The sequence below is a fragment of the Pseudophryne corroboree genome, chromosome 11 (assembly GCF_028390025.1).
Source record: "Pseudophryne corroboree isolate aPseCor3 chromosome 11, aPseCor3.hap2, whole genome shotgun sequence".
NCBI lineage: Eukaryota > Metazoa > Chordata > Amphibia > Anura > Myobatrachidae > Pseudophryne > Pseudophryne corroboree.
The window spans coordinates 301,780,124-301,807,034 of record NC_086454.1 but is presented as its reverse complement, the minus strand read 5'-3'; the positions used below and the strand labels follow the sequence as shown (position 1 = coordinate 301,807,034).

The window sequence follows — 26,911 nt, the reverse complement described above, 5'->3', positions numbered from 1 at the left end:
CTTATTTTCTCTAACGTCCTAGTGGATGCTGGGGACTCCGAAAGGACCATGGGGATTATACCAAAGCTCCCAAACGGGCGGGAGAGTGCGGATGACTCTGCAGCACCGAATGAGAGAACTCCAGGTCCTCCTCAGCCAGGGTATCAAATTTGTAGAATTTTGCAAATGTATTTGCCCCTGACCAAGTAGCTGCTCGGCAAAGTTGTAAAGCCGAGACCCCTCGGGCAGCCGCCCAAGATGAGCCCACTTTCCGTGTGGAATGGGCTTTTACAGATTTTGGCTGTGGCAGGCCTGCCACAGAATGTGCAAGCTGAATTGTACTACAAATCCAACGAGCAATCGTCTGCTTAGAAGCAGGAGCACCCAGCTTGTTGGGTGCATACAGGATAAACAGCGAGTCAGATTTTCTGACTCCAGCCGTCCTGGAAACATATATTTTCAGGGCCCTGACTACGTCCAGCAACTTGGAATCCTCCAAGTCCCTAGTAGCCGCAGGCACCACAATAGGCTGGTTTAAGTGAAATGCTGAAACCACCTTCGGGAGAAATTGAGGGCGAGTCCTCAATTCTGCCCTGTCCGTATGAAAAATTAGGTAAGGGCTTTTATAGGATAAAGCCGCCAATTCTGATACACGCCTGGCTGAAGCCAAGGCTAACAGCATTACCACTTTCCATGTGAGATATTTTAAGTCCACAGTGGTGAGTGGTTCAAACCAATGTGATTTTAGGAATCCCAAAACTACATTGAGATCCCAAGGTGCCACTGGAGGCACAAAAGGAGGCTGTATATGCAGTACCCCCTTGACAAACGTCTGAACTTCAGGAACTGAAGCTAGTTCTTTTTGGAAGAATATTGACAGGGCCGAAATTTGAACCTTAATGGACCCTAATTTGAGGCCCATAGACAGTCCTGTTTGCAGGAAATGCAGGAATCGACCCAGTTGAAATTCCTCTGTAGGGGCCTTCCTGGCCTCACACCACGCAACATATTTACGCCAAATACGGTGATAATGTTGCACAGTTACATCCTTCCTGGCTTTGATCAGGGTAGGGATGACTTCATCTGGAATGCCTTTTTCCTTCAGAATCCGGCGTTCAACCGCCATGCCGTCAAACGCAGCCGCGGTAAGTCTTGGAACAGACATGGTCCCTGCTGGAGCAGGTCCTTTCTTAGAGGTAGAGGCCACGGGTCTTCCGTGAGCATCTCTTGAATTTCCGGGAACCAAGTCCTTCTTGGCCAATCCGGAGCCACGAGTATAGTCTTTACACCTCTCCTTCTTATGATTCTCAGTACCTTGGGTATGAGAGGCAGAGGAGGGAACACATATACTGACTGGTACACCCACGGTGTTACCAGAGCGTCCACAGCTATTGCCTGAGGGTCCCTTGACCTGGCGCAATATCTGTCCAGTTTTTTGTTGAGGCGGGACGCCATCATGTCCACCTTTGGTTTTTCCCAACGGTTCACAATCATGTGGAAGACTTCTGGGTGAAGTCCCCACTCCCCCGGGTGAAGATCGTGTCTGCTGAGGAAGTCTGCTTCCCAGTTGTCCACTCCCGGAATGAACACTGCTGACAGTGCTATCACATGATTCTCCGCCCAGCGAAGAATCCTTGCAACTTCCGTCATTGCCCTCCTGCTTCTTGTGCCGCCCTGTCTGTTTACGTGGGCGACTGCCGTGATGTTGTCCGACTGGATCAACACCGGCTGACCCTGAAGCAGAGGCCTTGCCTGACTTAGGGCATTGTAAATGGCCCTTAGTTCCAGGATATTTATGTGAAGTGACGTTTCCATGCTTGACCACAAGCCCTGGAAATTTTTTCCCTGTGTGACTGCTCCCCAGCCTCTCAGGCTGGCATCCGTGGTCACCAGGACCCAATCCTGAATGCCGAATCTGCGGCCCTCTAGGAGATGAGCACTCTGTAACCACCACAGGAGAAACACCCTTGTCCTTGGAGACAGGGTTATCCGCTGATGCATTTGAAGATGCGATCCGGACCATTTGTCCAGCAGATCCCACTGAAAAGTTCTTGCGTGGAATCTGCCGAATGGAATCGCTTCGTAAGAAGCCACCATCTTTCCCAGGACCCTTGTGCATTGATGCACTGACACTTGGCCTGGTCTTAGGAGGTTCCTGACTAGGTCGGATAACTCCCTGGCTTTCTCCTCCGGGAGAAACACCTTTTTCTGTACTGTGTCCAGAATCATCCCTAGGAACAGCAGACGTGTCGTCGGAATCAGCTGCGATTTTGGAATATTTAGAATCCATCCGTGCTGTCGTAGTACTACTTGAGATAGTGCTAATCCGACCTCTAACTGTTCTCTGGACCTTGCCCTTATCAGGAGATCGTCCAAGTCAGGGATAATTAAGACGCCTTTTCTTCGAAGAAGAATCATCATTTCGGCCATTACCTTGGTAAAGACCCGGGGTGCCGTGGACAATCCAAACGGCAGCGTCTGAAACTGATAGTGACAGTTCTGTACCACAAACCTGAGGTACCCTTGGTGAGAAGGGCAAATTGGGACATGGAGGTAAGCATCCTTGATGTCCAGAGACACCATATAGTCCCCTTCTTCCAGGTTCGCTATCACTGCTCTGAGTGACTCCATCTTGAACTTGAACCTTTTTATGTAAGTGTTCAAGGATTTCAGATTTAAAATGGGTCTCACCGAGCCGTCCGGCTTCGGTACCACAAACAGCGTGGAATAATACCCCTTTCCCTGTTGTAGGAGGGGTACCTTGATTATCACCTGCTGGGAATACAGCTTGTGAATGGCTTCCAATACCGCCTCCCTGTCGGGGGGAGACGTTGGTAAAGCAGACTTCAGGAACCGGCGAGGGGGAGACGTCTCGAATTCCAATTTGTACCCCTGAGATACTACCTGCAGGATCCAGGGGTCCACTTGCGAGTGAGCCGACTGCGCGCTGAAATTCTTGAGACGGGCCCCCACCGTGCCTGAGTCCGCTTGTAAGGCCCCAGCGTCATGCTGAGGACTTGGCAGAAGCGGGGGAGGGCTTCTGTTCGTGGGAAGAGGCTGTCTGCTGCAGTCTTTTTCCCCTTCCTCTGCCCCGGGGCAGATATGAGTGGCCTTTTGCCCGCTTGCCCTTATGGGGACGAAAGGACTGAGCCTGAAAAGACGGTATCTTTTTCTGCTGAGAGGTGACCTGGGGTAAAAAGGTGGATTTCCCAGCCGTTGCCGTGGCCACCAGGTCCGATAGACCGACCCCAAATAACTCCTCCCCTTTATACGGCAATACTTCCATATGCCGTTTGGAATCCGCATCACCTGACCACTGTCGCGTCCATAACCCTCTTCTGGCAGAAATGGACATTGCACTTACTCTTGATGCCAGAGTGCAAATATCCCTCTGTGCATCACGCATATATAGAAATGCATCCTTTAAATGCTCTATAGTCAATAATATATTGTCCCTGTCCAGGGTATCAATATTTTCAGTCAGGGAATCCGACCAAGCCACCCCAGCACTGCACATCCAGGCTGAGGCGATTGCTGGTTGCAGTATAATACCAGTATGTGTGTATATACTTTTTAGGATATTTTCCAGCTTCCTATCAGCTGGTTCCTTGAGGGCGGCCGTATCAGGAGACGGTAACGCCACTTGTTTTGATAAGCGTGTGAGCGCCTTATCTACCCTAGGGGGTGTTTCCCAACGTGCCCTAACCTCTGGCGGGAAAGGGTATAATGCCAATAATTTTTTAGAAATTAGCAGTTTTTTATCGGGGGAAACCCACGCTTCATCACACACCTCATTTAATTCATCTGATTCAGGAAAAACTACGGGTAGTTTTTTCACACCCCACATAATACCCTTTTTTGTGGTACTTGTAGTATCAGAAATGTTCAAAACCTCCTTCATTGCCGTGATCATGTAACGTGTGGCCCTACTGGAAAATACGTTTGTTTCCTCACCGTCGACACTGGAGTCAGTGTCAGTGTCTGTATCGACCTGAGGTAATGGGCGTTTTATAGCCCCTGACGGTGTTTGAGACGCCTGTACAGGTATTAACTGATTTGCCGGCTGTCTCATGTCGTCAACAGTCTTTTGTAAAGTGCTGACACTATCACGTAATTCTTTCCATAAGACCATCCAGTCAGGTGTCGACTCCCTAGGGGGTGACATCACTAACACAGGCAATTGCTCCGCCTCCACACCATTTTCCTCCTCATACATGTCGACACAACGTACCGACACACAGCACACACACAGGGAATGCTCTGATAGAGGACAGGACCCCACTAGCCCTTTGGGGAGACAGAGGGAGAGTTTGCCAGCACACACCAGAGCGCTATATATATATAGGGATAACCTTATATAAGTGTTATTCCCTGATATAGCTGCTGTATATATTTATCTGCCAAATTAGTGCCCCCCCCTCTCTTGTTTTACCCTGTTTCTGTAGTGCAGGACTGCAGGGGAGAGTCAGGGAGCCTTCCTCCAACGGAGCTGTGAGGAAAAAATGGCGCCAGTGTGCTGAGGAGATAGGCTCCGCCCCCTTCTCGGCGGCCTTTCTCACGCTTTTTTATGGAAAAATTGGCAGGGGTTAAATGCATCCATATAGCCCAGGAGCTATATGTGATGTATTTTTTGCCAAAAAAGGTATTTTTATTGCGTCTCAGGGCGCCCCCCCCAGCGCCCTGCACCCTCAGTGACCGGAGTGTGAAGTGTGCTGAGAGCAATGGCGCACAGCTGCGGTGCTGTGCGCTACCTTATTGAAGACAGGACGTCTTCTGCCGCTGATTTTCCGGACCTCTTCAGTCTTCTGGCTCTGTAAGGGGGCCGGCGGCGCGGCTCTGGGACCCATCCATGGCTGGGCCTGTGATCGTCCCTCTGGAGCTAATGTCCAGTAGCCTAAGAAGCCCAATCCACTCTGCACGCAGGTGAGTTCGCTTCTTCTCCCCTTAGTCCCTCGGTGCAGTGAGCCTGTTGCCAGCAGGTCTCACTGAAAATAAAAAACCTACTTTAAACTTTTACTCTAAGCAGCTCAGGAGAGCCCCTTAGTATGCACCCTTCTCGTTCGGGCACAAAAATCTAACTGAGGCTTGGAGGAGGGTCATAGGGGGAGGAGCCAGTGCACACCAGGTAGTCCTAAAGCTTTTACTTTTGTGCCCAGTCTCCTGCGGAGCCGCTATTCCCCATGGTCCTTTCGGAGTCCCCAGCATCCACTAGGACGTTAGAGAAATGGGGATTATGGACCTCTATAGTATATCTGATGTATTTATGTGGCACACAGAAGTGTCACTTATGGCCGGAGCTAACTCCAGATGCACCAGATTCCAGATTATGATGGCTGTAACTTTGTGAGTACTACAGGCAGCTGTCATGCAAACATGGAAACACCTGGGTAAATGCGGTGTGGTGTAGATTATCTACAGTATTTAGGTCGACACCAAATGGTCAACAGGTACAAAAAGTTGACAATGTTTAAAAGGTCGACATGACAATGACTGACACACAAATGGTTGACACAAGTTTTTTATGGGTTAAAACTTGTACGTTTGGTAATATGTAACCACCATCAGTAAAACATATACGCTCGCCATGCTTCAGGCAAGGTGGCTTTCTCCTCTACCGCTGCGCTCGCCACGGGTTACTATTCCTAATCCTAGTCCGTGTGGATAGTAAATGAGCAAATGTTGGGATAACGTAAAAAAACACGTTTACATTTGTGTGTCGACCATTCTCATGTTGACCTTTTGAGCCTGTCACTCTTAAGCACTGTTGACGTTTCATCTCTGTTGACCTAATGCCTGTCGACCATTGACATTTAACCATTGACTGTCAACCTAGACACTATCTATCATCCGGATACCGGGTGAATGAGGGATGCAAAGTTTACGGAAGGCAAGGGCTTCCACCAGTGATGTGCGGTGCGGTGAGGTGAGGCAGGTGTCCACAAAGGTGTGGCTCATTGGTGAATTAGAGTATGACATCCCAGCAAGATCGGGGCCATGTATAGAAATGCAGGACTTTCCTGGGTGCCTATATTATGGCTAGAGTTGTTGCAAGGTGAGACCTCTGTGGAAGATGGAGGATAGTTGGCATAGGTTTGGCAGGCGTTTCAGTTACCAGAACATATCAACTTTCTACTGTTTTTGAGTAACATTGCCCACGGTGATGCCAGCATGGAACTCCAAGGAAAAGATAATCAATAAAGTACAAAGTGGGTAGAAGAGCATACACCAACTTTTAGCCCCATCTCCGTCCTAGCCTAGCCAACCAGGAAAAAAATTAAAAATAAATGAAGAAACTTCCACAAATGATATTATGATAAGTGGTAGAAATGTCTCACCTGATCTCCTGGACCAGGCTGATGTCTGGATCTATTGCAGTATAAGCACCAATGACACTTCCCGGCATAATCCTCTCTTTCACTCTCACCACCATGGGGTTCTCCGAGAAGACTGGTGGTTCATTTAGGTTCTTTACAATGACCTTGACCAGTGCTTGGGAGCGGAATGTGTGGGGGACCGAGGCGATGAGCTGGACCTCATTCTGAGCAGTCACTGTCAAGTTGTGTATGCCCTTTGTCTCGTGGTCTAGTGGCTTGAAGGTACAATGTTGTGGACAGTTATTACTGAGTTTTGATGCATGAGCATTGTTGTACTGCATGTAAGGAAAACATCTCTGGATCTACAATACCATCTTTTATTTTTTTAGGCACAACAAAGTTCAGCAGCAGTGAACAGTTGGTATAATAATTTGTATATAAAAATATAGATTTAATAAACCCTTATGTTCTATATTGGTGTTAGTGAGACTCATCTATTACGGGTATTCTTGAAAATTTGAGAAATTGGAAAATGTCCAAAAAATTTTTTGCTGCAACAATGATAACATTGTACCCAGAATCTATTAAAAGTATTTTTTTAGGATGTACAGTAAGTGTGTCCTTAAGTATTGATAAATATAAGCTACACTGTATTGTGGCAATAAGTAAGCTATACCCACAGAGAGTGAAATAAGGGAAATACATGTAATTAAAAGGTATAAAATATGGAGTATGAAGAAAAACAATCCAAAAAAACATATCACGCAAAGTTCCATAACAGAATCCCCTTGTGTAGACTGGTTACCTTGACAACGGAAAGAATTCCCTCATTGGTCTGGGGCTCTGTGCGAATCGAGAATGCACCCTGAGGGTCTCCACTGATGATAGAGTATTGCACCAACCAATTGGGGGAGCCACGGAGGTCTCGGTCTGTTACGCTTACTCTCCCAATATCCATACCACTGCTCTGCTCAGGCACCTCCATGAGGAACTAAAGCCACATAATAGATATAAGGAAATTAGATTCACACAGAAAAATAAAAAAAGTATACCATGTAGCAGTGTGTAACGTATATGGAAGCTGATGGACTTGCAGCTCCAGGCACAGTTCATAACATAGGCCCGCACAATTCCATGCAGTAAGCAACCAGACTAAAAGACAGTAAGACAAAATGACAAACACAAATAGTACCTCATCTTGCGTAAACTCAGGTGGGTTATCATTGAGGTCGCCTATGGCAATAATTGCTCTAGCTGTGCTGGATAGACCCTTCCCCATCATATCGGCCACCTGTACAGTGAGGTTGTATGATCCCACCACCTGTATGTATGGAAAAAAAGTATTTGTGTTATGTTCCCCATAAACTAATCACCAGTAACTCTGCTGTGTAAGCTGAATCTGGATGGCTCATTACTTCTCTGTCCAGTCCGACTTGGACAGTCCTGATTTCACCCGTGTCCTGGTTAATGCTGAATATCTCCGGTCTCTCCTGCTCAATAATGGAATATTTCAGCTGAGCGTTGTCTGTGTTTGTGTCATCTGCATCTGTGGCTATCACCTTCATAACCAGGGTTCCTGGGGAATGTCAGACACAATGTTACTATGGGTTATACTAAGCTCCACCCCTATCACCATCATAACCAGGGTTCCTGGGGAATGTCAGACACAACGTTACTACGGCTTATACTAAGCTCCACCCCTATTACCATCATAACCAGGGTTCCTGGGGAATGTCAGACACAATGTTACTATGGGTTATACTAAGCTCCACCCCTATCTCCATCATAACCAGGGTTCCTGGGGAATGTCAGACACAACGTTACTACGGCTTATACTAAGCTCCACCCCTATTACCATCATAACCAGGGTTCCTGGGGAATGTCAGACACAATGTTACTATGGGTTATACTAAGCTCCACCCCTATCACCATCATAACCAGGGTTCCTGGGGAATGTCAGACACAACGTTACTACGGCTTATACTAAGCTCCACCCCTATTACCATCATAACCAGGGTTCCTGGGGAATGTCAGACACAACGTTACTACAGCTTATACTAAGCTCCACCCCTATCACCCTCATAACCAGGGTTCCTGGGGAATGTCAAACACAATGTTACTACAGCTTATACTAAGCTCCACCCCTATCACCCTCATAACCAGGGTTCCTGGGGAATGTCAGACACAACGTTACTACGGCTTATACTAAGCTCCACCCCTATCACCCTCATAACCAGGGTTCCTGGGGGATGTCAGACACAATGTTACTACAGCTTATACTAAGCTCCACCCCTATCACCCTCATAACCAGGGTTCCTGGGGAATGTCAGACACAACGTTACTACGGCTTATACTAAGCTCCAACCCTATCACCCTCATAACCAGGGTTCCTGGGGGATGTCAGACACAATGTTACTATGGCTTATACTAAGCTCCACCCCTATCACCCTCATAACCAGGGTTCCTGGGGAATGTCAGACACAACGTTACTACGGCTTATACTAAGCTTCACCCCTATCACCCTCATAACCAGGGTTCCTGGGGAATGTCAGACACAACGTTACTATGGTTTATACTAAGCTCCACCCCTATCACCTTCATAACCAGGGTTCCTGGGGAATGTCAGACACAACGTTACTACGGCTTATACTAAGCTCCACCCCTATCACCATCATAACCAGGGTTCCTGGGGAATGTCAGACACAACGTTACTACGGCTTATACTAAGCTTCACCCCTATCACCCTCATAACCAGGGTTCCTGGGGAATGTCAGACACAACATTACTATGGTTTATACTAAGCTCCACCCCTATCACCCTCATAACCAGGGTTCCTGGGGAATGTCAGACACAACGTTACTACGGCTTATACTAAGCTTCACTCCTATCACCCTCATAACCAGGGTTCCTGGGGAATGTCAGACACAACGTTACTACGGCTTATACTAAGCTCCACCCCTATCACCATCATAACCAGGGTTCCTGGGGAATGTCAGACACAATGTTACTATGGTTTATACTAAGCTCCACCCCTATCACCCTCATAACCAGGGTTCCTGGAGAATTCAGAACATGAGATGGTCAGCCAGGGACAGATTAAGGGCAACATGGGCCTGGGGCTGAAAATGTTCAAGGGCCTATACTGAGAAAAGGAGGAACTGGGAGCAGTGCTGTGTGGGTGTGGCCAGTGCCATATGGGCGTGTACACACCCTACACTACCAGGGGCAGATGTACGAAGCCTTGGAGAGTGATAAAGTGGAGAGAGATAAACTACCAACCAACCAGCTCCTGTCATTTTTCAAACACAGCCTGTAACAGGGCAGTTAGGAGCTGATTGGCTGGTACTTTATCTCTCTCCCCTTTGTCACTCTCCAAGGCTTTAGTACATCTGCCCCCCAGCCCCAGTCTGCCTAAATATATAAAAAATAGAAAATTTGCATAATTTTGTGAGAAAACTAGAAATACAATGTTAATATTTAATCACGCAGCCACATTGAGGGGCCTATTTTTATGTATAGGCCTGAATCTGACCTTGGTTACAGCAACTAAACTCCACCCCTATCACTGTCATAACCAAGGTTTCTGAGGAACATTGGAGACAAGATGGTCACAGTTTAAACTAACACACTGGCTGGAGATCTTTCACTATTACAGGTTTCTATAGACATCCAATAAATGTATTGGAGGCTGTCACAGCAATCATTTTCCTGTAGTTGCCATCAACCACTGCCGACAGGGCTATAACCCAGCAGATAAAGTGTTACCGGACAGTCAGTTCTAGTAATGTAAATGGTATGTGACAATTGCTTGGCAAATGGAGCGTATATTTACACTGCTAAGCAACGGTGTAACTGTGTTTTATTTGCACATGACATCTCAACATTGCCTTAAAAAAAAGGAAGTGGGGGGAGGTTAATATTTGGAATGTAGTTTGGAGGCAGCGGAAAAAAATGATTAACAATAGAAACTTTGGATAACTGCCATTTAACAATCACTAGTGCAATAACTGTATTTAGGATATTCTTTAAAATTTTGGGGAATCTGAAAATGTTCCCAAAAAGTCTTTGATGGAACAAATATACAATTGCACACCATGGGGCAGTACGGATGGTGTAATGGATAGCATTACTGCCTCACAGCGCTGAGGTCATGGGTTCTGTTCCCACCACTGCCCGAACTGTGTGGAGTGGACTGATGTGAATGGCCAATATTCCCTTTTTGCCTGGGTGTGCTATTCTCTTCAGACAGGGCTTTATAAAGAGTGCTGGCTCAGATATAAAGAGAAAATAAGATTTTACTTACCGGTAAATCTATTTCTCGTAGTCCGTAGAGGATGCTGAGGATTCCGTAAGGACCATGGGGATAGACGGGCTCCGCAGGAGACATGGGCACTTTAAGAAAGAATTTAGTTCCTGGTGTGCACTGGCTCCTCCCTCTATGCCCCTCCTCCAGACCTCAGTTAGAGAAACTGTGCCCAGAGGAGATGGACAGTACGAGGAAAGGATTTTGCCAAGGGCAAGATTCATACCAGCCACACCAATCATACCGTATAACTTGTGGTAACTACCCAGTTAACAGTATGAAAACAACATATCATCAGTTCAAGACCGATGCAACTATAACATAACCCTTATTGAAGCAGTAAGTATATACAAGTATTGCAGAAGAAGTCCGCACTTGGGACGGGCGCCCAGCATCCTCTACGGACTACGAGAAATAGATTTACCGGTAAGTACAATCTTATTTTCTCTAACGTCCTAGAGGATGCTGGGGACTCCGTAAGGACCATGGGGATTATACCAAAGCTCCCAAACGGGCGGGAGAGTGCGGATGACTCTGCAGCACCGATTGAGCAAACATGAGGTCCTCCTCAGCCAGGGTATCAAACTTGTAGAATATTGCAAAAGTGTTTGAACCCGACCAAGTAGCAGCTCGACACAGCTGTAGTGCCGAGACCCCACGGGCAGCCGCCCAAGAAGAGCCCACCTTCCTAGTGGAATGGGCCTTGACCGATTTTGGTAACGGCAAACCAGCCGTAGAATGCGCTTGCTGAATCGTGTTACAAATCCAGCGAGCAATAGTTTGCTTTGAAGCAGGGGCACCAATCTTGTTGGATGCATACAGGACAAACAGCGCTTCAGTTTTCCTGACTAGCCGTTCTGGCTACGTAAATTTTCAAAGCCCTGACCACATCAAGTAACTCAGAATCCTCCAAGTCACGTGTAGCCACAGGCACCACAATAGGTTGGTTCATATGAAAAGATTAAACCACTTTTGGCAGAAATTGCGAACGGGTCCGCAATTCTGCTCTATCCATATGGAAAACCAAATAGGGCCTTTTATGTGACAAAGCCGCTAATTCAGACACTCGCCTAGCCGAAGCCAAGGCTAATAACATGACCACCTTCCACGTGAGATATTTCAACTCTACCGTTTTAAGTGGTTCAAACCAGTGTGACTTTAGGAAACTTAACACCACGTTAAGATCCCAAGGTGCCACCGGAGGCACAAAAGGATGCTGAATATGCAGCACTCCCTTTACAAAAGTCTGAACTTCTGGGAGAGAAGCCAATTCTTTTTGAAAGAAAATGGATAGGGCCGAAATCTGGACCTTAATGGAACCTAATTTAAGGCCCAAATTCACTCCAGTTTGTAGGAAGTGAAGGAAACGACCCACATGGAATTCTTCCGTAGGAGCATTCTTGGCCTCACACCAAGAAACATATTTTCGCCATATACAGTGATAATGTTTTGCTGTTACTTCCTTCCTAGCCTTTATCAGCGTAGGGATAACCTCAACCGGAATGCCTTTTTCTGCTAGGATCCGGCGTTCAACCGCCATGCCGTCAAACGCAGCCGCGGTAAGTCTTGGAACAGACAGGGTCCCTGTTGCAACAGGTCCTGTCTTAGAGGAAGAGGCCATGGATCTTCTGTGATCAGTTCCTGCAGATCTGGATACCAGGTCCGTCTTGGCCAATCTGGAACAATGAGGATTGTTCTCACTCCTTTTCTTCTTACTATCCTCAACACCTTTGGTATGAGAGGAAGAGGAGGAAATACATAGACTGACCGGAACACCCACGGTGTCACTAGGGCGTCTACCGCTACTGCCTGAGGGTCTCTTGACCTGGCGCAATACCTCTGTAGCTTTTTGTTGAGGCGGGACGCCATCATGTCTATCTGTGGCAGTTCCCACCGACTCACAATCTGTGCGAAGACTTCTGGATGAAGTCCCCACTCTCCCGGGTGTAGGTCGTGTCTGCTGAGGAAGTCTGCTTCCCAGTTGTCCACTCCCGGAATGAACACTGCTGACAGTGTGCTTACATGATTCTCCGCCCAGCGAAGAATTCTGGTGGCTTCCGCCATTGCCACTCTGCTCCTTGTGCCGCCTTGGCGGTTTACATGAGCCACTGCGGTGGTGATGTCTGACTGGATCAGAACTGGTCGGTCGCGAAGTAAGGTCTCCGCTTGACGTAGGGCGTTGTATATGGCCCTTAGCTCCAGGATGTTGATGTGAAGACAAGTCTCTTGACTTGACCAAAGACCCTGTAAATTTCTTCCCTGTGTGACTGCTCCCCAACCTCGGAGGTTTGCGTCCGTGGTCACCAGGATCCAGTCCTGAATGCCGAATCTGCGGCCCTCGAGAAGGTGAGCACTCTGCAGCCACCACAGTAGTGACACCCTGGCCCTGGGGGACAGGGTGATCAACCGATGCATCTGAAGATGTGACCCGGACCACTTGTCCAGTAGGTCTCATTGGAAAGTCCTCGCATGGAACCTGCCGAAGGGAATGGCCTCGTATGACGCCACCATCTTTTCCCAGGACTCGAGTGCACTGACATCTGTTTTGGTTTCAATAGGTTCTTGACCAGAGTCATGAGTTCCTGGGCCTTCTCTATTGGGAGATAAACCCTCTTCTGGTCCGTGTCCAGAATTATGCCCAAGAAGGGCAGACGAGTCGTAGGAACCAAGTGCAACTTTGGAATATTGAGAATCCAGTCGTGTTGCTGTAACACTTTCAGTGAAAGAGATACGCTGTTCAGCAACTGCTCTCTTGATCTCGCTTTTATGAGGAGATCGTCCAAGTACGGGATAATTGTGACACCTTGCTTCCGCAGGAGCACCATCATTTCCGCCATTACCTTGGTGAAAATCCTCGGGGCCGTTGAGAGACCAAACAGCAACGTCTGAAATTGGTAATGACAATCCTGTACCGCAAATCTTAGGTACGCCTGATGAGGTGGATAAATGGGGACATGAAGGTACACATCCTTTATGTCCAGTGACACCATAAAATCCCCCCCTTCCAGGCTTGCGATGACCGCTCTTAGCGATTCCATCTTGAACTTGAACCTTTTCAAGTATAGGTTCAGAGATTTTAAATTCAATATGGGTCTGACCGAACCGTCCGGTTTCGGGACTACAAACATGGTCGAATAATAACCCCTTCCCTATTGAAGGAGGGGAACCTTGACCACCACCTGCTGAAGATACAATTTTTGTATTGCGTCTAACACTATTTCCCTCTCTTGGGGGGAAGATGGTAGGACCGATTTGAAATACCGGCGAGGAGGCACCTCTTCGAATTCCAGCTTGTAACCCTGAGACACAATTTCTATTGCCCAAGGATCCACCTGGGAGTGAACCCACATGTGGCTGAAATTCCGAAGACGTGCCCCCACAGGGCCCGGCTCCGCCAGTGGAGCCCCAGCGTCATGCGGTGGATTTTGTAGAGGCCGGTGAGGACTTCTGTTCCTGGGAACTAGCTGCGTTGTGCAGCTTCTTTCCTCTGCCCCTACCTCTGGCAAGAAAGGACGCACCTCGGACTTTCTTGTTTCTTTGTGAACGAAAGGACTGCATTTGATAATGCGGTGCTCTCTTAGGCTGTGAGGGAACATAAGGCAAAAAAATTGACTTTCCAGCTGTAGCTGTGGAGACCAGGTCCGAGAGACCTTCCCAGAACAATTCCTCACCCCTGTAAGGTAAAACCTCCATATGCCTTTTTGAGTCGGCTTCACCTGTCCATTGCCGAGTCCACAGGACCCTTCTAGCAGAAATCGACATAGCGTTTATTCTAGAACCCAGTAGACTAATGTCTCTTTGAGCATCTCTCATATATAGGACAGCGTCTTTAATATGCCCCAGGGTCAATAATACAGTATCCTTATCTAGGGTATCCAATTCCTCAGATAAGGTATCCGTCCATGCCGCTACAGCACTACACACCCAGACCGACGCAATTGCCGGTCTTAGTAAGGTACCCGAATGTGTATAAATGGACTTCAGGGTAACCTCCTGTTTGCGATCAGCAGCATCTTTGAGGGTAGCCGTATCCTGGGACGGCAGGGCTACCTTTTTGGATAAGCGTGTTAATGCTTTGTCCACCCTAGGGGAGGATTCCCATCGTAACCTATCCGTTGGCGGGAAAGGATACGCCATAAGAATCCGTTTGGAAATCTGCAGTTTTTTAGCTGGAGATTCCCAAGCTTTTTCACATAACTCATTCAGTTCGTGTGAGGGGGGAAAAGTTACCTCAGGCTTCTTTCCCTTATACATATACACCCTCGTGTCAGGGACAGGGGTTTCCTCTGTGATGTGCAAAACATCCTTTATTGCTATAATCATATATCGAAGGGATTTAGCCAATTTTGGCTGTAACTTTGCATCATCGTAATCGACACTGGAGTCAGAATCCATGTCGGTATCTGTGTCAACAATTTGGGATAGTGGGCGCTTATGAGACCCTGACGGTCCCTGCGACATAGGGTCAGGCATGGGTTGAGACCCTGACTGCCCCAATGCATCAGCCTTGTCAAATCTTTTATGCAAGGAATTAACATTATCATTTAAAACCTTCCACATATCCATCCAATCAGGTGTCGGCGCCGTCGGCGGAGACACCACATTCATTTGCTCCCGCTCCTCTCCCACATAGCCTTCCTCATCAGACATGTCGACACAAGCGTACCGACACACCACACACACAGGGAATGTCCTTTCTGAAGACAGTTCCCCCACCAGGCCCTTTGGAGAGACAGAGAGAGAGTATGCCAGCACACACCCCAGCGCTATAATATCCCAGGAATAACACAGTAACTTAATGTTAACCAGGTAGCTGCTGTATATTATAGTTTTTTGCGCCTAATTATGTGCCCCCCCTCTCTTTTCAACCCTCTTCTACCGTGTATCAGCAAGGGAGAGCCCGGGGAGCTTCCTCTCAGCGGTGCTGTGGAGAAAAAATGGCGCTGGTGAGTGCTGAGGGAGAAGCCCCGCCCCCTCGGCGGCGGGCTTCTGTCCTGCTTAAACTGTAATTTTGGCGGGGGCTCATACATATATACAGTGCCCAGCTGTATATATGTGTTCTTTTTGCCAATATGAGGTCTCAAATGCTGCCCAGGGCGCCCCCCCCTGCGCCCTGCACCCTTACAGTGACCGGAGTATGTGAGGTGTGTGGAGCAATGGCGCACAGCTGCAGTGCTGTGCGTTACCTCTAGTGAAGATCATGAAGTCTTCTGCCGCCTGTGAAGTCATCTTTTCTTCTCATACTCACCCGGCTTCTATCTTCCGGCTCTGCGAGGGGGACGGCGGCGCGGCTCTGGGACGGACGGCGAGGGTGAGATCCTGCGTACCAATCCCTCTGGAGCTAATGGTGTCCAGTAGCCTAAGAAGCAGGACCTAGCTTCAGAGAGTAGGGCTGCTTTTCTCCCCTCAGTCCCTCGAAGCAGGGAGTCTGTTGCCAGCAGAGCTTCCTGAAAATAAAAAACCTAACAAAATACTTTCTATCAGTAAACTCAGGAGAGCTCACTGAAAAGCACCCAGCTTGTCTGGGCACAGTATGAAACTGAGGTCTGGAGGAGGGGCATAGAGGGAGGAGCCAGTGCACACCAGGAACTAAATTCTTTCTTAAAGTGCCCATGTCTCCTGCGGAGCCCGTCTATCCCCATGGTCCTTACGGAGTCCCCAGCATCCTCTAGGACGTTAGAGAAAAGTACTGTATAGAAGCCACACCCTCGCTGCATTAATTAGAGTATAAGGCATAAGTAGTGGCACACCAGCTACATAACATTATAGAATACTGAGATTACTTGTACAAAGACAAGTTAAGGCAAAACTTACATGGCTTCCCTTTTACAGACAGTGCCTCTTAGTAAGGCAGAGTCAGGTCCAGGCGTCTGTTTAGTCTGACTAAGCATATGTTCATTTTTCCCCTTTGTTTATATTTATTTGTATTGGGTTTTTGAGACTTTTCCCCCATTGAAGTCCCATGATTGGTGTCTAAAATCTGACTTATAAGTTATGGTTGAAATGAATATGAGGATCAAAGTGGAGAGACAACTGCCCCATGGGATGGTCAGTGCTTAATAAGACACTTTGATTTGATGTAGGCTCTTCCTAGAGGCGCCCCCACGAATTCTCGTGTACAATACAGTGCAGCCCTTGAGCACCAGGTAAAGACTTACAGGGGGAACCCCCACCCCCAAATACAAAAAAACAGCTTCCAGCCCTAAGTTACCGGGTATCGCATTCTCCAGCACATATCCTTTGAACACTGTCTGTAAAAACACTGGGCGATTGTCATTTTGATCAAGAACGACGATCTGTAGGTCCGTAGGGTCTTCAAGGGGGATTCCATCACTGTCCAGTGCAAATGCACAAAGCTGAGGAAGACAAGACAGGGAAATGTTATTTATCAGGGGATATCTATCATTCTAAACATACAATCTGCTACCATAGGTGAATAATGAGATTTGGGCCATGAAAGCAGCGCAATCAGTGTGTTCGGAATTGCAGATGTCTAGGCACCATTGTTCTACAAGTAAAAGAAAGCTTGATTCACATACTAGCAGTGACTACCGCAGGATATACATATAGGTAACACAGTACCTTAAAGCGCTCAATCTTCTCACGATCCAGCACTGCGTTAAGGTACACAATTCCAGTTGTTTTATTAATCGAAAATATTCCTTTGGGTTCCTCATCAACACCTGGGCCCTTGATGCTGTATATAATGCTACCTAGGTGCTTCTTGTCTGATTTAATCTGGAAGAAGAGCATAATCAACACAATATTCAGAATTGTATTTTGTTCCATCATCACGTTACACCCGTTATGTCCTTTAGGTGGCAGCATCCACCATTGTGCCAGGCAATTTACAAACAACTGTTTTTCCTTGTACAGGTTGAGTCTCCCTTATCCAAAATGCTTGGGACCAGAGGTATTTTGGATATCGGATTTTTCCGTATTTTGGAATAATTGCATACCATAATGAGATATCATGGTGATGGGAACTAAATATAAGCACAGAATGCATTTATGTTACATATACACCTTATACACACAGCCTGAAGGTCATTTTAGCCAATATTTTTTATAACTTTGTGCATTAAACAAAGTGTGTCTACTTTCACACAATTAATTTATGTTTCATATACACCTTATACACACAGCCTGAAGGTCATTTAATACAATATTTTAAATAACTTTGTGTATTAAACAAAGTTTGTGTACATTGAGCCATCAGAAAACAAAGATTTCACTATCTTACTCTCACTCAGAAAAGTCCGTATTTCGGAATATTCCGTATTTCGGAATATTTGGATATGGGATACTCAACCTGTATATATATTACATACACTTTTCTATATAAGACGTGCTCAAGTTCCTCAATCTAAGTGTACGAACCCATCATAAGGGCACAGAATCTTTCTGTTGGAGTCCTAAGATTGCTGTATATACAATGTCATTGATCAGTAAGCATCTCTTTTGGGGTCCCAGCTAAGGAAAAGGGGATGATTTTGTCCAATATGGGAGAAGTGCATGTAAAAGTGGGGAGACCTTCCTAGACCCCAGAAAAGCGAAAATTTCGTTAGAAGGCTGTTAGTGGGCAAAAGGAACAGATGCTTTTATAAGGTGTCAAATGGCGGATTTTTGCTTTCAAAAAAAAAAAAAAAACACGTAAAAAGCTTTCAAATTTCATTTAATTATAAAGGAATTAAATGAAAAATGCAAAACAAATTAAAAGAAAAAGTGCTTGTGGGGTAATTTGCGGCCATTTTACAGTAAAAAATGATCCAGAGCAATTATTTTTGACTTAAATAAATGCTTTCATAAAATTTTGGGGTGCTAAATCTAACACAAAAGTTGATTTTGGGTTAATTTGAGGCTATTTTTTTCTACTCCCAAAAATAACATGTAATTATAGGCGCTAGAACACTAGTTTAAAACTTCCAAATGCATAATTAGGCATTAGGCATTCTGCATGGTGCGACATTTTAAATCTCTCACCCTCAGTGAGGTGTGACTGGGAAAATGTGACTGACTGGTGCAGTGTGAGATTCTAATTGGATTGCAAAATAAATTTGCAATGCAAGTTTGTGGAGAACACTTGCAATTCACACCTAATTGGATTGACCCCAAAGTGTTTATTATTTCACAGTCCTCATTTCACCCACCCCCACACCGGACTACAGCACAATCGTGGACCTTCTCCTATTCTTCAGAAATATGTCTTCAATGCCATAATTGTGAAAAAACGCCAGTGCCATTGTTCTGTCGGCCAACGGGTAAGATGGGTCCAGGGTGTAGCCATATTACCTAGACACATATATATAATGTCACACACGCCCCTACACTCCTTACCTGCACTACTTGTGAGGGGATGTTTCTTAAATTCTCGGAGACGGATATTGTTGGAATCACCCAGGCTCTTTTAAACCTTTGCATCTTAGTAGCTAATATGTCTCGCTGTTGCCATGGATACAAAATGCGGACATCTTGTGCGAGCTCATCCTGTGATGTTACGCCGATGACCTGTAGGAGAAATAGGAGGTTAATAACTTTATTGGAATAGAAGGCTGAGACATGGAACACTCCACTCTGCAACATTGCCATTATTTTTTAACATTTTACATATTCTTTAATTAGCCATAAAGCAGGTACAGTAGGTATATCCTTATGTGTGTTGACTTATACTTCAATATCTACTCCGTAACTCATATGGGCATGACCATAGCCAGATTAAGGGGGAATGCAGGGGATACTGTACCCCGGGCTCCCCTCTGTCAGGGGGCCCCCCTGCCAGAGCACACTGACATCAATAGCTCTCCCTCTTGTGCAGCAGAACCAGGCATCCAGAATGTGAGAAGGACAGTATGCAGTGCAGAGTCTGCAGACAGAGACACAGGAGTATCAGCTTTCATTACTTATCAATGGAGCTTCCTGACCAGAGGAGAGACAGGAGTTGGGAAGAAAGCTGTAAGTGACCCAGGGAACCCAGCAACTCCTCTTCTTATTGAAATGCCTTTTTTATCAATTAAATAGTTCAACACAGGTGACGCCAATCTTATATTCAGAGGGAAGTCCAGGAGCAGAGCATTTTGTCCCTCTTGGAATGGGATATGGTCGTTAGGTCAACCCAACTTAGGTCGACAATCATTGGGTCGCCCATGATAGGCCGACATGCATTAGGTCGACATGGCCATTAGGTCGACAGGTCTAAAGGTCGACATGAGTTTTTCACTTTTTTTTTTTTTTCATTTTGGGGATTTTTCCATACTTGACGATCCACGTGGACTACGATTGGAATGGTAACCTGCCTGAGCGAAGCGAGCCATGCAGGGGACACGGTGCACTAATTGGGGTTCCCCGTCACTTTACGAAGAAAAGGACACAAAAAAAACAAAACTCATGTAGACCTTTTCACCTATCGACCTAGTAGGGGTCGACCTAACGACCAGGTCGACCTAGTTACCCTGTTGACCTAACGCATGTCGACCTATCGTGGTTGACTCAATGACTGTCGACCTAAGTTAAGTCGACCCAACAACCCATACCCCTTGGAATGTGTCATGTTGGGAGGTTTGCACAATCTAATAGACACCCCCTTCCCCGGGGCCCCTTTGTCTTAAGTGCCACAGGTCCCTCCAAGGATTACTCCGGCACTGGGCATAACTTATTCAAGACAACTGAATTTCCTGAATACATATATTTTTTAATATAAATGTATTAGGTGTATACTACATATAGCTGGCCAGTAAAGGAAATTAAAGTAGTCTCCAGGAATGTTTCTCCCAGACATTCCCGGAGACTGGGTATCTAGGTACAGTTTGCTAGTTAAACCTCTAGAGTCCTTTGGAACCACGTTTAATCAGCGATCATAGAATTTCTTTTTATTAGAAGGGAATTTCAAAATCTATTTTAGGTGGGTATAGTCCTTTTATCTCACCTACACATATTTTCCATGATGCAATACACTATGACCTTATTCAGCATCAGTTGTAGTTTTGCTAATTTAGCAAATCTGCAAGTGCTTGCAATCACATACTGGGGGCCACCCAGCACAGGGCAATGCCCCCAGCATGCAACTGCCCGCCAGCTCTGCGATTGCAATTCAATTGCGATCGAATTGCTGAATTAGGGATGCCCCCTGGCTGCGAAGGCAGGTGCAGGGTAGCCATGTTTTCTGTCGCAGCGGCTGCATGTAATGTCATGCGGCTGACTTGCCCCCGTTTGAGCCAACCCGCCTCCTCAACGACTCGCCGCTACCCTGGACCACCACGTGAACCCCTCTGCCTGTCAATCAAACATAGGTGTTCACATTAGTCACATCTCCCTTGCCCGCGCACTTAAAATATATTTGGTCTCAGTAGCGACCCTTGCTGAATAGGATCCTATATTCTTTTGTTCTGAAAACATCTTGTCCATTGGTACCACGGACAGGGAAAATAGGATCATACGAGTAAGATTTATTTAAAAGCAGAGTATGCATAGAACATGTTTGGGAGCTTCTCCCGTGTCCTGGCAGGGATCCAAGGACGATCACCTACACATTCTGGGAGACAATGCTGGCTAGTTCATCCTTATCTCTTTGGTATTGCAGATCCTTCCCACCAGGTACATAGGGGCAGATGTATTAACCTGGAGAAGGCATAAGGAAGTGATAAACCAGTAATAATTGCAAGGTGATAAACACACCAGCCAATCAGCTTCAATATGTAAATTAACAGTTAGGAGTTGATTAACTGGTGCCTTTATCACCTTGCACATATCACTGGTTTATCACTTCCTTATGCCTTATCCAGGTTAATACATCTGCCCCAGTATGCTCTGCTTCTGGCCTTCCCACATCATTTACGACTGCAGTCACCTGTGCTGAAATGATGAATTGATGCAGCTGCTATATTGATGCAGTAGACTTACTAAATATGCTAATGACTCAGCCGCTGTCTTGTGTACAGAAACACCCACCGCCGGCGCCCCAGATCCGCCGCTTACGTACAAAAGATGCAACATCATGAATATACATTGCACCATTGAACTTCTAACCCAATGGTGTTTCAGAATGTCCGTCTCAATGAAGACGCCGGGGCCAGTGCAACAGCAAATGAATACGCAGTGGCCGACCAGGTCATGCCCAGAAAACTGTGACAACACAGCTGCATTTGCAGCCACTAATTTTGCTAATATATCCTTACTGCGCCCGCCGTCGCTAACCAAACGCCGTGTGCGGCTGTGATGCAAGCGCATTGGCCAAAATTGCTCCGACCTCTGAATCAGGCCCATTATGTGGGTAGCCCGAGAGCAGAGCATTCTGTGTGTGGTGGATGGGGTCATGTTGCAGGGTCTGGCATTGGCTCAGGCTATGTAAAAATAGTCCTATAAATAAAAATAGATTCATATACTGTATCAATTAGTGATATCTGAAATGTGCATTATTATTTATCTGCTGCCTTATGTTTGACCAGCAGAATATAAGTGTGTCAGCTCCAATGCAGCATGTACAGAAGGAACGTTACATGGGTGTCCATCAGCAGTGACTGGAATGTGGCACTATGTCTCTGAGGCAACATCTTGGGTTACCTGAGCAGGAACACCCTATGTGGGTACACAGGTGCTGCCAATCACTTTAATCTGACTTATAGACCAGCTGACAGGACCTGGCAGGTGTGAGATCCCGGTGTGACAACTGCACAAATATTGCTATCGAGGAGCCTGTACAAGGGTTCCTCGGAGTCAGACTAACCAGGTGTTTACAGACCGCGTCCCTAGGGGTACATACCATGGAGTAGGCTGATCTCCTATAACCCTAATGAAGACAACTGGGAAGAACAGGTGCAGACTGGCAGACTTCAGGCTGAGGGGGAAATGAACCTTGCCCCTATAATATCACTACACTTGTAATTCCACTCCGATAGGGCTCCTCCAACAGCTCCGTTATACAAGGGAGCACAATACCTAGCGACAGATTCTCTCAATTCCCTCGATATCTCACAAACTTAGGCAACCCATGCAGTTGTTATGGAACTACAAATCCCAGCATGTTATACTAGCCATCAGGTAGAATACCAAGCTGGTACTAGTTTTATTTCTACAACAGCTGACCAGTCAGTGGGTGCCTGAATCTTCCTTGCCACGCCAAAAATTGCAAATGCTTATATACCGTGGGGATGGGGGGGAAGGAGGGGGGGGGGGCGTGGTTGGGGTGAACTGTGATCTCCAGATGAGACATGGGTCATAGCCGTGTACTTCCAAGGTCTTATGTGTGACAGGGAATTGATATTCTCTCTGCGCCCCTCCTCGTTTTCTACCCTATGGCCCTCATTCCGAGTTGGTCGCTCGCTGCTAATTTTAGCAGAATTGCTAATAGGCTAAAATCCGGCAGTTCTGCGCATGCGTATGCACAGCAGGGTGCACGCGCTAAGCAATTTTATACAAAACTATGCTATTTTACTCACGGGCGAACAAAGCTTTTCAATCGCTCTGCTGATCGTAGTGTGATTGACAGGAAGTGGGTGTTTGTGGGTGGTAACTGGCCGTTTTCAGGGAGTGTGCTAAAAAAACGCAGGCGTGCCAGGTAAAAACGCAGGAGTGGCTGGAGAAACGGGGGAGTGGCTGGCCGGACGCAGGGCGTGTTTGTGACGTCAAACCAGGAACTAAACGGACTGAGGTGATCGCAATCTAGGAGTAGGTCTGGAGCTACTCAGAAACTGCAAGGAAATACTTATAGCAGAATTGCTCATCTTTCGTTAGCAATTGCTAATCTTTCGTTAGCAATTCTGCTATGCTAAGATACACTCCCAGAGAGCGGCGGCTTTGTGTTTGCATTTCTGCTAAAAGTAGCTAGCGAGCGAACAACTCGGAATGAGGGCCTACATGAGTTATAAGCATACTTACCTACTTTGTATTTCTCCTCTCCGGGAGAAGCCTGGAGAGGAGACGCTGCATGTTTCTTCGGAGGGCGGGGCCGGACTGCGACATCACGAAGCCCCGCCCCCGCATCGGGAAATGTTGCGATTCGCGGGTCCGCGGGAAGGGGGCGGGGCTAAAATGACGCGATTTGCGTCATTTTAACCCCTTCTCCACCCGACGGACTCGGAATGCGGGAGGTTATCTCTCCATCCTGCCCGCATCACTAGGGTGCGAGCAGGATGCGGGAGACCTGCCCACTCTTCCAGGGGTGCGGGGGCTACCCCAAAAAACGGGTGCCTCCCGCAGCTTCCGGGAGAGTAGGTAAGTATGGTTATAAGGTTGTTCTTACATACACACATATGCTGTATTTCTTTGGTTACACTGAATAATCGCTTCATTGATTATCCTTGGCTTTCTGAAATTGTAAATGAAGTTTAAAAACCAAACCAAAGGCACTATCCTGGATAATAATAATGGGTCATTCTGGGGGCCATTCACATTCCTTGTGATTGTAAATTTGGAGGGGGCGATCACAATGAAGCCCCTTGCGAGCTTGCTGTGATCGCCACGCTGCGGGCTTGGTTATATTTCCACTCTAAGGGTGTCGTGAACACCAACGAGTGGGAACGGTCCCTGTTATTCGGCATGCCGACTGTCGGGACTGTAAGGTGGTGGGAACCGGTGTCGGTATTGTGACGCCGGGCACGTAACTACCTCCCAACCTGCCACTGTAACTTGGATAAGCCTTGGACCACTCTGTAGGTCAACACCTTCAATACAAGTGATGTCAGACAGCGCGTCTAAGCAGTAAGTTCATATAAGCAGAGGTAAAGGGTGTGGTATGATATATCGACAGTCATGTGTTCGCTTCCATTGTGTAGCCTGCACTAGATAGATAATAACTAATTGACTACTGCAGTGTTAGTACAAAGTTGCACATTTTGCCATTGTAATTAAACTAGTTATTTGTCCCTCATTTAGAGCTATTCAAACTGTCCTTTAGCTGCTGTCTGCCAGAAAAGCCAAATGGTGTCTGACAGCAGGTCAGCAATGCAAAACAAAAAACATCTGTTGAGGTTATCCATCCTAATTGTCAATGGACATGGAAAAAAAAAACCACACCAAAAGCTATTTATTTATTTATTTATTTAAATCAATAAGAGTTAAAGGGGCATATTCAATTAGCTATAAGGGTTGCCACAGCTGATTGTCAGCCTGATTCAATGAGCTGTGGGAACCCTGAGCACTAATTACCAGAGGCAGGATTTTCCCTCGCAGCCTCAGGATCTGCGAGGAAAAATCTGCGTCAAAATGCACAAATTTTGGGATTAAAATACATTTGGTGCTCCAAGAGGGGTGTGGATCATTAGATCGACAGTGTCTAGGTCGACAATGTCTAGGTCGACCACTATAGGTCGACAGGGTTGGAAGGTCGACAGGGTTTCTAGGTCGACATGTGCTAGCTCGATAGGTCAAAAGGTCGACATGAGTTTTTTTGGGGGGTCTTGTGTTGTTTGTGTTGTAGAGTGACCGGGAACCCCAATTAGTGCACCGTGTCCCCTCGCATGGTTCGCTTTGCTCACCAAGCTTCGGGCAGATTACCGTTCCAATCGTAGTCCATGTGGATTGTTAAATATGAAAAAGTAAAAAAAAAAAAAAAGGAAAACAATTTGAAAAACTCATGTCGACCTTTTGACCTATCGACCTAGCACATGTCGACCTAGAAACCCTGTCGACCTTCCAACCATGTCGACCTAGTGACTGTCAACCTATAGTGGTCGACCTAAACATTGTCGACCTAGACAGTGTCGATCTTCAGACCGGATCCCCTCCAAGAGACAGCAAAGGAATACAAGGGTGTCTAAGACACACCATGGGGGTATATTTACTAAAGTCACGATTTTGTCAGATTTTTTAGCACGGGAACACCCACTCTTGTGGGTGACCCCAATTAACTTTGCGGTTAACCGCAGACCGCAAAGTTCCCATCATAGGCTAGTTGGGGAACCGTGATCCTCCATTCTAGCCGCTGCGCTGAGCCTGACTGATAGGCAAGGAGCACACAGCCAATCAGGAGAGCGCCATGACATGGTGCTCCCTGATTGGCTGGCGGGATCTCCAGTGACAGTAGTCATGGGGGGTCCCGGCAGTCGGTAAAAAAAGGGGTTTCATGTGTAAACATAGAACCCCTTTAGTGCGAGGGTTCGGGTTTTTCCGGTTTGTTTTTTTTAATCCCCCTGGATGCTACATGGACTGAAGAGGACAGAACTACACCGGATAATAGGTGAGTATTTGGGGCATCTTTTAACAGGTCCACCATGGAATCTACGGGACAAGGGGGCCGAGGTGCTCCATTGGATATAATAGGTAAGTATGTGCGTGTAAGTGTGCATGTATGTAAAATAAAGCTTTACTTTCAAGGTGTGTGTGTTGTGTTTTTTTGGGGGGGTATTTTTTTGTAGTAGAACTACAGGTACCAGCGGCCTAGTTATTTCACCGCATGCTGGTACTTGTGGTTCTCCAAGTACCAGCTTGCGGGGTAGGCTTGCTGGAACTTGTAGTTCTACCACACACAAAAAATTATATTTTTTACACAAAGGCTATCAGCCCCCCATCCACCGCCCACGGATGGGAGGGGGGGGGGGCAGCCTCGGGCTTCACCCCTGGCCCTTGGGTGGCTGGAGGGGGGGACCCCTTGATTTAAGGGATCCCCACTCCTCCAGGGTACCCCGACCAGGGGTGACTAGTTAGGGGGGGGTAATGCCACGGCTGCAGGGACCTATATAAAAGTGTCCCCGGCTGTGGCATTATCTCTCTGGCTAGTGGAGCCCGGTGGTGGTTTGAAAAATACGGGGGACCCCTACATCTTTTGTCCCCCGTATTTTTTGAACCAGGACTGGACGCAGCGCTCGGTGATGGTTGTTTTAATATGGGGGGACCCTACGCAATTTTTCCCCTGTATTTTTACAACCAGGGCCGGCTCAAAGAGCCAGAGGCTGGTTATACATAGGAGGGGGGACCCCACGCAATTTTTTTTTACATTTCTAACTCTTTAAACACCTTATCATGTACACAATGAAGCCCTGCACGGATCTCACTGATCCATCCAGGCTTCAATGTGTTATGTCCAGCAGTGCTTTACTAATCACTCCCGTAAAACACCGCCCGACAATCCGAATCACATCGACATCGGAAAATACGAAAATAGAAAACTCGGCAGCTTAGTAAATTTGCGTAGATGATTTAAAAAAGTTGCAGTAATATACGTCCGATGAAAACCGAGAATAAACTCCCATCAAATCGGCACAAACACGATTTTTAGTAAATATACCCCCTGGTCTTATATTACATTACAGTACAGTGGTACACCCAGGCACTAGTGGGCCCAATGCAACAATTCTAATCAGGGGCAGTGGAAGAAACTAGTCAC

General features: G+C 46.7%; 1 protein-coding gene across 1 annotated transcript in view; it reads right to left on the bottom strand.

Annotated features, from left to right (window-relative positions):
• The window catches only part of CDH15 (cadherin 15), a 97,610-nt gene that overhangs the window by 17,749 nt on the left and 52,950 nt on the right, over positions 1-26,911 (bottom strand). Inside the window, exons 3-9 of the mRNA XM_063945534.1 lie at positions 18,934-19,104; positions 17,179-17,334; positions 16,808-16,952; positions 7,709-7,869; positions 7,486-7,614; positions 7,099-7,284; positions 6,315-6,568 (exon numbers count right to left, since the gene is read on the bottom strand). Coding sequence (XP_063801604.1) covers positions 6,315-6,568; positions 7,099-7,284; positions 7,486-7,614; positions 7,709-7,869; positions 16,808-16,952; positions 17,179-17,334; positions 18,934-19,104 — 1,202 coding nt within the window. The remainder of the gene's footprint in view (positions 1-6,314; positions 6,569-7,098; positions 7,285-7,485; positions 7,615-7,708; positions 7,870-16,807; positions 16,953-17,178; positions 17,335-18,933; positions 19,105-26,911) is intronic.